The sequence below is a fragment of the Pteropus medius genome, unplaced genomic scaffold (assembly GCF_902729225.1).
Source record: "Pteropus medius unplaced genomic scaffold, Ma_sr-lr_union100, whole genome shotgun sequence".
NCBI classification, from domain to species: Eukaryota; Metazoa; Chordata; class Mammalia; order Chiroptera; family Pteropodidae; genus Pteropus; species Pteropus medius.
This window is the reverse complement of record NW_024340696.1, coordinates 27,782,078-27,795,240: the sequence shown is the minus strand read 5'-3', so window position 1 is coordinate 27,795,240 and position 13,163 is coordinate 27,782,078. Positions and strand designations below refer to the sequence as shown.

Genomic DNA, 13,163 nt, shown 5'->3' with positions numbered 1-13,163 from the left:
AAAAATTGTTTTAAACAAAAGAATAAGATAAAACTCCAGAAACAGACCTTATTGAAATGGAGATAAGTGATTTACCTGATAAGGAGTTCAAATAATGGTCATAACATGCTCACAAGGTCAGGAGAACAGTGCATGAACAAAGTCAGAATTTAAACAGAGAAAATATAAGAAAGTACCAAACAGAAACCACAGAGTTGAAGAGTACAATAACTGAACTGAAAAATTCAATAGAGGAGTTCAAGAGCAGACTAGACACATAAATCAATGGAACAGAATAGAGAGCCCAGAAATAACCCCACACATATATTGTCAGTTAATTTACAACAAAAGAGCCAAGAATATGTAATGGGGAAAGGACAGTTTCTTCAATAACTAGTGTTGGGAAAATTGGGCAGCCACATTTACATGACATTGAAAAGATGTTCATGCAAAAGAATGAAACTGGATCCCTAACTTATACAATACACGAAAACAACCCAAAATGGATTAAAGACTTGAACATAAGAACCAAAACCATAAAAATTCTAGAAGAAAACATAGGAAGTAAGCTCCCTGACATTGATCTTGGCAATTATTTTTTATTTTTTTTCATTTTTTTGGATTTGACACCAAAAGCAAAAATCAACAAGTGGGGACTACATCAAACAAAAAAGCTTCTGCACAGAAAAGGAAAACATCAATGAAATGAAAAAGCAATCTACCAAATGGAAGAAAATATTTTCAAATTAAATATCTGATTAAGGGGTTAAAATCCAAAATATACGAAGAACTCATACAACTCAATATATTAAAAAAATCCAATTAAAAATGGGTAGATGAACTGAATAAACATGTTTTCCAAAGAAGAAATATAAATGGCCAATAGGTACATGAAAAGGTGCTCAACATCACTATCATCAAGGATGATAATTAAACCAAATTAAAACCACAATGAGATATCACCTCACAGTTGTTAGAATAACTTTCGATGAAAGACAAGCGATAACAAGAGATGGCTAGACCTTGGTGAAAAGGGAACCCTTTGCACTATTGATGGGAATGTAAATTGGTGTAGCCACTGTGGAAAATAGTATGGAGGTTCCTCAAAAAAATTTTAAAATAGAACTATCATATGATTCACTAATGCCTCTTCTGGGTGTATAGCCAAAGGAAATGAAAACAGGATATTGAAGAGATGTCTGCACTCCTGCATTCATCACAGCATCATTAACAATAGCTAAAATACGGAAACACCCTAAGTATCTGTCAGTGGATGAATGAATGGATATAAAAAGTTGTCATGTTTACATATAAAACGGAATATTATTCAACTGTGAGAAAGGGGAGAAGGAAGGAAATCCTGCCGTTTGCAACAACATGGATGGAACTTAATGGGCATTATGCTAAGTGAAATAAATCAGAAGAAGACAACTACTACATGGCATTATCCTACACGTGGAATCTAAATACAAAGTCAAACTCATGGAAACAGAGTAGAAAAGTGGTTGTCAGGCCCTGGGAGTTGCGGCGGGGAATAGAGAGAGGTTGGTAAAAGTGTATCAATTTTCAGCCAAAATGAAGGCAAGCTAAGCTCTCAGCCATCCAAGAACTATGGAAGTAAGGGAAGAGATTTGGACATATAACCAGCTTCACATTGTTCTTGATGACATTCTTCCTTTTTCTGCTGCCTGATCTTTCTGAAGATGAACCAAAGTGTCTGCCAGGCAAGAGGCTCTGTGAGCATGGCAATGGAAAGGAAAGAAAGAAAAAGGAATACCAAAGCACATTTGCATGTTACCTCACTGTGGGACTGGGCCCCTCTAGACCAGCTCATAGAACTCCGTAATGACAAAAATGTTGTGTATCTTCATTGTCCAGTAGAGTAGCTGCTAGCCACATATGTGGCTATTGAGGTTAGTGAAATGGGGTTAATGAGGCAGAGAACTCAAATATTAAATTTTATTTAATTTTATTTAATTTTAATATAAATAGCCACAATATGGCTAGTAGCTACCACATTGGACAGAGCAGCTCTAAGGCAATAAAGCTCCATTCTAGACATCACATGCCCTGAGAATTTTAGGGATTTGGAAAAGGAAAGAACAGGTTTCAGGAGCTAGCACGTAACCTTATTCACTCCTTCCGTTTCACATCCACAACTCCGCCCTGGTTCAGATCCTACTCAGATCGCTCCCAGCACTCCTGCAGTGACCCCCTAATCATCCTTCTTGGCTTCATCTCTGGACCCTCCAGGCCATCCTTCTGGCCACTCCAGACTGATATTCCTAACATGCTGTTTTGATCAAGCCCCCCCTTTTAAGGTCCAAACTCCTTAGTCTGGCACTAAAAGCATCCGAATTCTGTTCCACACCCTCTTTATGACTTTGTTGGAACAAATGCAAACCCACCTCTGCAGCACCTAACGTACCATATGCTTGTCCATTCCCTTATCTGGAAGTTTCTTATACAGTCCTCCACTAGCCATGTAACATTACATGAGTTAAACACTCTGACTTTGTTAACTCACCTATATAGTAGCATAATACGGTCAGCCTTGAAGATACTGTTTGAGCAGAAAATGAAAGAATATATATATTGCAGTGCTCAGAACAGTGATGGCATCTGACAGACATACAATTAGTTAAATTTCACTGACCACAACTTACTTGAGTGAAAGGATCAGAGGAAAACTAGACTCAAAATATGTATATGTGTTATTGTATGCACTTTGCAATTCCTCGTGGTATATACAGTTGTCTCTGTGTATGTTATGAAAACACAAAGGAGACTGTTCCCACAACTCTATAGTTAAAGCACCTATGATAAAGCTCTGATTTTTTTAAAAAAATTAATAATAAGAGTTTTTGTGACCTCTCACCCTCTAAAGAGATACAGAACCTCTCTAGGGGCTCAAAAACTAAATGAATTTGATTCCATTCAGTTTTATAATTTTATCTACACATATTTCTTGAGTGTCAACAAAAACGAATTCTCTAAAATATATACTCACTAACAGCCAGATAAAAGCAGCAGGGTCCTGTTGGCCTAGACCTGAGTCCCCAGAACATGTCTTCAGGCATCATTCTAATCTCTCAGGATTTAAAGGGACTCCAATTTGGAGAGTCCTGAGCCAGTGAGCCCCAAAACTGAAGTGGGGCTGATCAGTTTTCATGTGAACCTTGGGGACATATCAAAGGATCCCATTAGATTTAGAGGCCCCTAGAAAACCTGGAGGACCACCCATACACCATGCCTGTAGATGTATCCAGAGCATATATGCTTTCCTCACTTGTGTGTGTATCGTTTCATTTTATTAGGCTCTTTTATTTTAATAGTTTGATAAAAGGTAATTAAACATTTTCAACAGGTTGCCTCCAAGTTTTTCCCTATTCCTCCATATACAAAATCTACCTCTTTACCAAAAGCAAATAAGTAATAAATTTGAATAGGAATTCTAAAGTTTGTGGAAGAGTGACTGGCTCCAAGTGCTGTTTATCTCTCTGAAGGGAAATGGCTGATCAAGAGATCTGGAGGTACAAGGATGTAGTAACATAATCACATACCTTTTTGGAAAGCTCACCATCCTTCCACCCGAATGTTATTCCCACTTTGGGGAATATATATATATTATATATATATATTTTATATATATATTTTATAAATATATATTATATATTTTATAAGTATATATTTTTATATATTTTTTATAAATATATATTTTTATATATTTTTTATAAATATATATTTTATATTTTTTTATAAATATATATAATATATATAAAATTTGGGGGAAAATATATATTATATTAACACATAGGAAGTAATTTCACCATTAACCATTGAAAATTTTAAATGTCTCTTTCTTAAATAGGATGATATGATTTCTAAAAGAAGGGCTGAACTTATAGCAGAGAAAGAGAAAAAAAAGAAAGGGGAGGTAAGTAAATATGATTTTTTTAAAGTACACCATTATGTGTGTGTATACAGTTTAATATAAAAAGATACATAGAAAAAGTCTGAAGGAAATATAAAGTTTATATACAAGTAGTGAGATTACATATAATTTTTATTGCCTTTATACTTTTTGTTATTCCATAACTGTTTAAAATGACCTTTATTATTTTAGTACTGAGAAAAATGAACATTTTTAAAGGAAAAAAACACTAAAGACATTTAAATAATATAATACAAAATATAATACTATATTAAACTATGCTTATTTTGGATTGTTATTTTTGCTTTACACACTTCCAGCCCATGCCACAGAAAGATAGCCTAGGAGCTTGGGATTGAGGTTTAGACAGAGAGCCTGTGAAGCTGTGCTGAACTAAAATATAGATTATTTCAAGATAAAGAATGGAATGGGGAAGAGCCTGTGAACCCTCACAGTCATATACTGTGCAGGATGCTCAGTACAGCTCATCCCATCTGCTGATTCTTTTAAAAAGATAAACCTTGAAGATCATGGATTTTGTTTTGTTTAGGGGGATGACCTAGCTAACCCAAATGCTGCAGCCAAGCTTACTCAGGGTTGCAGAAGTTAAAGAGGAGGTGTCACTAGAACAGCTAGTTCTATAAAGGACCTGAGGCTCATATTTATACAGTTTACAAGTAACCCTTGTAACCAAAACAAACGATAAGGTAGTCTCTGCCTTCTTCCATTTCCTTCTAGTTTAAGGTACCCTTGTAACATCTTTTCAAGGCTGACTCTTCTGTTATCTGTTTTCCATCTGTATAAAAATGTTCCACCCAACAAGGGGAAGGAGAAAAGAGGAATAACAGAAAATCGGGCTCTCTACACATGCGACCATGTACCCCATGGTGTGGATATGCTGGATTTATGTATAGAAGACTCCTGATACAATGCAACTGTAACTATGGGTCAAAATATTGCAAAAGAGAGACCGGAACCTTTTTTTTTTTTTTTTTTTTTGTCCAGAGTATTTACTACCAAAAGTTGATCTAAAACCATTAGACTGAGAAAGTTATGGCACCATCTAAGGAACAACCACCCTCCTCTTTGCTATTTGCCTTGATCTTCATTCAGTCAGTCAGTCAGTCAGTGAGCCCATCAGCAAACCATAATTGACCACTTACTACACATGCCTGACACTGTCTCAGACACTGGAGAATCAGCCATGAGAAAAATTGACAGAAGTCTCCGACCTCATGTTAATGCTCATTCCCTGAACAAACATGTTCTGCAATTCTACTCTCTTCAAGAAGTCATGCTAATGTTTAGAATAAAAGAGAAAGACATCCTAACGTGGGATCAACTATAGTTAACTACCTTTAGCCCTTGGGAATCCCTAGTGGTCCCCTTAAGGATCACCTCAGATGTCTCAGGAACATATTACCAAAGGAGTCCAAACTTTGAGGTCAAGTTGACCTAAACTGATATAATCTCTCAAGTTCTTGCTCATAGATGGCTACCCAGTGCCTAACAGTGCTGATACATAGTAGGCACTCAACTTAGAGTTGTTCTGCTGCTGTTGTATAACATTAAGCAAGTTACTTAACCTTTGTGAGGTTTTTTTCATTGTAAAATAGGAAAAATTTAAAATATCTGCTTTCATCTACAGCCATGCCACCCTGAACACGCCCGATCTCGTCTGATCTCGGAAGCTAAGCAGGGTCAGGCCTGGTTCGTACTTAGAAGACCGGGTGCTGTAGGCAAAAAAAAAAACAACAAAAAAAAACTACTTTCCTTAGTTAATAATACTTTTATTTCCCTTCTTTACTAATGTTTAGTTAAATCTTCTTTTTCTTAAGATAATTAGTTTTTAGGATAAATTTTAAATGTTCATAATTTATAACTTTGCCATTTGTTAACATTAGAATGGGGGCTTTTTTATTTTTCATTTAAAGATTCAATATTCTATCTTATAAATTAAGTAGATTTTTATAAGTTAGCTCTCCTAAGACTTAACCTTTTATAAATTTGGTTATATATCCTACACAATTCATTTATACAAATTGACTTTTGGAAGATAATTCCTGAGATTTTTTGCAAATCAAAGTTTAAAACTGTGTACTGATTATTTTTTCAACTCCTTTGATGGGAATTTTGTAAGATATATTCTGCTACTGCCCCAGACAAAGAAAGATTAAACCAAATGTAGTATCTCAAGGATCACATAGTGTGATTATTATAATCAGTTAATGCTACACCCTGAATCAAACCTACTCTGACAGAATAGACCCTGGAGCTTGCTTTCATGAACAGACTTTCATTTGCCTCTTTGTACAGAGTAATGCAGCTCCATGACTCACCTTTTTATAGCTAATTGGGGAAGCATATTCAGGTAAACCCCTTCCCAGGTTTGTGTTCTCACCTTTGCCTTTGCTGTCTGACTTTTTAGCAGCAAATAAGACATTTTAACATTAGAAATCACTTCAAGGTATCAGGGTGACTACTCACATTAATTTCATAGGAAAATGTTGCCATCGTGTGGAACTTTAGTCTCCAAATGTGACTGAAGAATATTCTGTAAGCCAACCCCCTTCATACTGAGATTTACATTGCATATCTTCATCCTCCTCAGAGGCCTTGCTTCTACTCTTACTCCTTGCTCCAAAATCTTGGCCTTCTTCCTAACCACTGTCTCCTTTTCTGGTGCTTGTGTCCCTTCTATTAAATGTAGAGTACCCACGAGGAGGAGAAAGCCAGAAAGAGTCAGGACAAAGGAGCCAGGGCAGCAAGTAAGCAGAACTGTGAGAGACTGCCTGAGTGAATAGTTTATAGAAATACGTACCCTAAGTCCTACAGGGAAGCCAAAGTCAGGGTCCTAGTGAGGTCAAAACAAGGTTCAGGACCAAGTACCAGGCCAAGACCCTCCCCAAGAGTTTCTAGGGAAAAAGGAGTTGTGAATAGGCCCAAAGATATAGGTGCAAAGGACACTTTGGGATGAAACAGCAAGCGAAAGTGTACATGGGGTATACAGGTTGAGAATTGAGTTTCAAGGCATTGAAAATCAAATAATTCAGAATTAGTGTCTCAAAATCCAGAAATAGAAGGCAACCTCGCCTCCCCAGTGTAAGATAGGAATCTAGTGTCTGAATTCGTGTGTCTTTCATTGGGAAGAGCCTCGAAACGCTGATAGGTCTTTTGCTTCTTCTTCCATTTCTTCATTTATTTTTCTCTCATTTCCTCCCTAATTGTAAGCATTCTGACTATAATATCCACCACTCTCCTGGCATAATGTTCCATCTAGATGTAGCCTTCTCCCTGCCTCCCCCTACTGAGAGTTATGACAGCTTACCCCAAATCTAGTCCTAATTCTCTTGAGACCATGAATTTTATTTGCTTTCTGTTTGTCTTTTCTCATTCCCCTCTCTAGCCTTCTTTATGATGATTTCAATATATTTTAGAAATCCATTTTAATTATCCCTTGGCTTTTTAGATATACTTCCATGCATTATTTTTTAGTGGTTGCTCTCAAATTACACATACATCCTTAGCTTTTCAAACTCTACTTAGAGTCAGTTATTATTCCACGTAATATTATAGAAACATCGTGACTGTTTAAGTCCATTTACCCTCACCCCCACTCTGCCAGCATCCTTTATGTTCTAGTTGTCATGTATTTTACAACCAAATACATTATAAACTCCACAAGAAAAAAAATTATAGTTTTTGTTTTAAAGAGTCACATGTATTTTAAATACATTAAGAGAAAAGTAAATCCTCTTTTATATTTATCCAAATATTGACTATTTCTGGTGTTCTTCATTCATTCCTCTGGTATGATGGGATTCAGAGGTATAGGAAGTATGTAGTTACCTGAATTGCTTTCCTATATTGTTTTTCTCTGGCTCCTTTAAAGATTTTTTCCCTGTATTTTTGCTTTTCAATTTTACGTGTTATTTTCTTCATATTTCTCTAGTTTGTTTCACGAAGCTTCTTTAATCAGTAAATTTATGTCTTTCATTAAATTTGGGAAAACCTTGAACGTAATTTCTTCAGATATTTTTTCTGACTCATTTGCTCTGTCTTCTTCCAAAAACCAATTACACATAGGTCAAATATTTCACTATTATTCTACATGTCTCTGTGTCTCTGGAGGTTTTTCAATTTTTTCTATTTTTTCTCTTTAAGTTGGATAGTTTCTATTGATCTGCCTTCAAATTCAGATTTTTCCCTCTGTCATCTCCATTCTACCATTAAGCCCACCCAATATTTATTTCAAATATTATAAATTTTAGTTCTAAAACTTTTGTTTGTTTGTTTGTTTTAAATATTTTTTATTTCCTCCTGGAATTTCCTATCTTTTATTATAAGTGCATTTTACTTTTCCTCATTAATCACAATGGTAATAACTGCTTTAAAGTTTTTGTTTGGTAACTCTAACAGATGGATTGGGAATTTGATAATTATCTTTCTTTATGAGAGTGGATCACATCTCATGATCCTACTTTTGGATTATATCCCAGAATTATTAATATTATGTTGTGAAGATTCTGGATTCTGTTACATGCCTCCCGAGAGGGCTGATGTTTTTGTGTTAGCAGGTAATTAACTTGATAAGACTAAACCTGCAAACTCCATCATGCCTGCAATGGGTGGCAGTTCAGCTTATACTGTTCTCAAACAGTACGTATATACATGGTTCAGAGAGTAGACAGAGATTCAGGCAATCTTTACAAATGGAATTTGGTGTTTCTTTCTCTGGCTCTCTCAACGCTGGAGTTTACTCTCACTCTCTAGTACCCTGCTTGTGGCTCCTTCCCCTGGTTGCTCCAGCTGGAAAGACAGCAAGCTTTCTACCGGAAGTTTAGTCACTCTTTGCCACCACCATACTAATGGAAGCTGCCCTCTGAACAAATGCAAAAAATCAGAGAACTCACCCTAAGCCAATTGCTTTCTCCAAATTTTCAAAATCTGCCTCTCTTCACTCTTCTAGAGCCCTTCGAGTAAGCAAGAGAGAGAAAGTGTGTGGTTTATGGTTATGGTTATTATTAGAGGCTAAATGAACTTATTCCTTCATACTGGAGGCACATCTCTGAAGCCATGAATTTTAGAACATGCATCTCCACATAAGGACCAAAAGATGCTAGATGTCCGGGGGGAAGAAAGCACTGTTCCAAAAGATCAAATTTCCATTTACAGAAAAACAAAATCTTTTTTTCCCTAAGAATAATTAACTTGTGGTTCTCTTAAATGGTCTGCTGTGAAGATTTTTAAGATGTTAACCTTAAAATTTTTCAACATTTTAAGGTAATAACTAGCAAAGCAATGTGGTAAGAGCAAGAAATAGCATACATGTTGAAAAATAAGAAAACTCATTATTTTAATATACTTTATCTAGAAAGTCTGAGAGGTAAATGACCAAAAAAAAAAATCATTTAAGATTCCTGCCACCAGGTTCTCACGGAACAGTGACATTTGCCCCATGAAAAAAAATGGTAAATAATTGCTAAAGTAGTTAAATAATCTGCTTAGAAGATGCTAGGTGCCAAAGGATGCTGATTGGTGCCCTTCATTATTTGGGGCAAGATCCAGCCTGCCTACCTCTTCTCATCTTCACATTTTAAATGGAAGAATAATACAACCTACTCTACTCAGATACCCAGAGCTTGCAGTTGTTCTGAATTAGTCAACTTGGTCCTTCATTCATAAAAATGAAAGGACAACCAAGAATTACTATACACTTGAAGAAAATTATCAGCACAAAGCAGAACCAAGATGAACAAATAAAACAATTGACTCAAACAAATAAACAATACAGGAATCATTAAACATTTAAAAAATTCCAGTTTCCCTTAGAAATTCAAGAACTTTTATCCATTAAAAACAAAAACAGGCTGCTGTGAAAAACCAGAGAACAAAAATGAAACTGATAGAAAGTTGCAGCCCCTCTGTCACTATCTGTGGCCGTAGTGAATAAGGGTTACATAGTTAAATATAGCAGGTTCCGTTTATTGGATTTCTATTTTCAAAATCAATCAAATGCTGTTTGCTTTCAATTTTTAGAATCACTTTCTACACGAAGCACTAAATACTTGTCTACAGTAACAAGACAAATATGTAATAGTATTGGAGACAAAAATCTAGGAACTAAAGACAGGGAAAAGTGGAACAAAGAGTAAGGACATCCTCTGGAATTGTGGGGAATCAAAACACACATCTAAAAATGGTAACTCAATAAATAGAGATTTGGAGTTAATATTTAATGGTATAGGCACTCAAAGCAGAATTAAGAATTAAAAATATGACTAAAACTGGGGAATAGGCAAAAGAGAAAGAGAAGGAGAAGAGAAATGATGTAAGTTTGGTAAGTTTCTCATCATCACTAGCAGGAAAGAGACATCGAACATCACAGGAGTCAGAAGTGGTTGCCTTTTACTGTTAATTTTGTTACTTCCTAAACCGGTTTCTATAGAACAACAACAAAACCCTCACATTTAAAAAAATATATAAGAATGGCTAAATAAAAATAATGAAATACATGTCATGATACGGAAATAAATTTAAATATATTGCTAAATTATCTTTAAAACATGTTGTAGAAAATTTAAAAATCTCATTTATATTTTAAAGTAAAATCGTCTGTGTGTATAAACATCTAAAAGAATCCTAATCAAATTGTTAACCTAAATCGTTTCCATATGGGACACTAGAAAAGAGATGAGAATGTGAAGAGAGACTTTTTAACCTATATAATACTGTATAATTTTATCTTCATAGTAAAACTGAATTCCTTTTAAAACTTATGTAGTTTAATTTTTTTAAGTTAAGAAACAAGTTGAAAGAGCCACTAAGTAGAGCCAGAAAGGTGAACACAAGTTCATCCGGAACTAAGATGTCCCCATTTGTAATGTGAACTCATTTTACCATACTTTCAGTGATCCTTAGAAAATCTCAGGATAAAAAATTGTCAAAATATAACAAAAAGAAAAAAGGATTAAGAGGACCAAATGGTTTCACAATTCAAATAAGATAGAACCAGAACTGAGAAACACTATCTCATTGCCAAGCTCCTTTTGTAGAGAGGAGTCTAGGCACAAAGCAAGAATGGGGCCTTATCTTCTTGTCTTCCTCCCTGCAGCTTCAAGTTCACATCCCAGCTCCAGAAACTTTTTAAAGGAATCAGGCTCTAATCAGTTAGATTAGAAAAACTCGAGCTAATCAGAAGATTGCAGGCAAGAGATAATGAGATAGATAGAGCCAGAAGAGAGAAAGAGCAATTGGTTATATACTGGTTTTATAAACTATATAAATGTCTAACCAATGTACTGTATACTTGAAACTAATAATAAAATAAAATTTTTAAAAAAGAGATCATGAGAAAGCACACAGTGGAGTGGGACTGGAAAAGAGGGGGTTTCGAGCATTGTTTCAGATGACAGTCCTTAGAAACTGGATGTGCAGAGATGGAGAGCGAGGAGTCAAGAGAATTTTCAGGTTTCCAGCTGGAAAGCAGTGCTCTGAGATAAGGAATACTTCAGGGAGAAGAATGTGGAGGCAGTGCACTAGGATCAATATTATAGGGTTCAGTTTTATGCCAACCGAACTACGTAACACTTAAAGCCTATACAATACCACTTAGTATCAATATCCTGTCACAGTCTTTAATAATCATTTTTGTATCATTCTTGTTTCCTCAGATAGGCTATAACCTCCTAGAGGGCCTATACTGTTCTATTCATACCGTGTTTTATATAAAGTAACAATAATAACTATAATAGCAATAATAGCTATCATTTGCATGCTAACTATGTGCCAGACACTTTTTAAAGGGATTTACATATATTAACTTAATTAATATTCCCAACAACCTTGTGAGGTAGGTAGTTTTATTATTCCTATGTTACAGTTGAAGAAATAGATCCTGCCTAAGCTAACACAGCTAATGAGTGCTTTATACTCTTTGAGTTGAATTAAATATTTTTACTGAAGACCATCAAAAACATGTCACATTCTGACAACCATAGACATAAATAGCCTTTAATAGCTTATTTATTTATTTATATATGGGATCACTATGGTGTCGGAGTCTGAAGGTATTAAATTTCTGGGTGCCTGATATTTAAAATTTTATTATGTTACTAGATGAGTGTTGCCATACCATACCAACTAAAATTCAGTTATTAAAAAATATTCCAGATGATTAGTTAGCAGTGTCATTTGTTACCTATTTTATACGTAAAGTGAAAGGGAATATTTTCTCCCTTAGGTTGTTAGAGAAGATGAAGAAATTAGTGAAGAAGAACCTGAAGAAGATGACGATGATATTGACAACATCCTTGAAGATGAATTTCCAAAAGATGAGGAAGTGATGAGCGAGGAAGAAGAAGAACAGGAAGTTGATGCACTTGAACGCTTGAGAGGTGAACTGGGAGACAAATTTGAAGCAGATATAAGTAATTTACAAATAATACAGGTTATTACTTTTCTTTCATTTTTCTTAATTTGAAAAGTGACATTTGAGAATGAAACAAAAGAAATTTGGTTTATGCCTTGGTTTCTTTTTAACATTTCAAAAGAAATGTGTATTTTAGGGCTATATTCCCTTTTGTCAACACCGCTTACAATTATGAAAACAAGTTACTAAATCAAGGGCAGCTTGGAAGCCGCATAGCGCCAAAGATTTTAGCTGCCAACATGCAGTCACTAGGAAACTGAAAAATATTTGTGTTCTAGACTGATGTAGTCAGTCACCAGCAATGTCTATATGCTGTGTCTGAATACTACCAGCCTTCTTCCCACTAAAAATATTTGGTTTTATGATTTTTCCCCTCAGGAAGAATTTGAGAAGTGTTTAATACCAGTAATTTTCATTAATGGAGCTCGGAAACTTCACATTGTACAATATATGTTGAATAAGAAACTGAAACCACTGGTGGAGAATCGTGCAAGCATTTTTGAGAAATGTTATCCAATATCATTACACCTTGCCCAGAAAATGCTCAGCTTTACCTATAAATATATAAGCACGTTTGGCTACTGGGACCCTGTAAAGGTAATGTCAGAAAGTGTAGCTGAAAGCCATGTTCTTTCTTTTATTTCTTTTTTCTTTAACTTTGTAGCAGAAGCAGACAGTAGTGAAAATATTTTTAAGCTAAACATCTAGAGAGCCGAGCTCTGATACCAATTTGCTATCTGATTTTAGGCAAGTCATGTAACCTCTTTGATTCTGTTTCTTCACCTGTAAGATGGAAGAATAATGCCACCAGGCCACTAT

General features: G+C 35.2%; 1 protein-coding gene across 7 annotated transcripts in view; it reads left to right on the top strand.

Annotated features, from left to right (window-relative positions):
- Positions 1 to 13,163, top strand: part of AK9 (adenylate kinase 9) — a 100,834-nt gene that overhangs the window by 72,153 nt on the left and 15,518 nt on the right. For all 7 annotated transcript variants that reach the window (XM_039870231.1, XM_039870223.1, XM_039870215.1 and 4 more), the window contains 3 exons: positions 3,851 to 3,916; positions 12,156 to 12,362; positions 12,723 to 12,941. In XM_039870231.1, the coding sequence (XP_039726165.1) occupies positions 3,851 to 3,916; positions 12,156 to 12,362; positions 12,723 to 12,941 (492 nt within the window). The remainder of the gene's footprint in view (positions 1 to 3,850; positions 3,917 to 12,155; positions 12,363 to 12,722; positions 12,942 to 13,163) is intronic.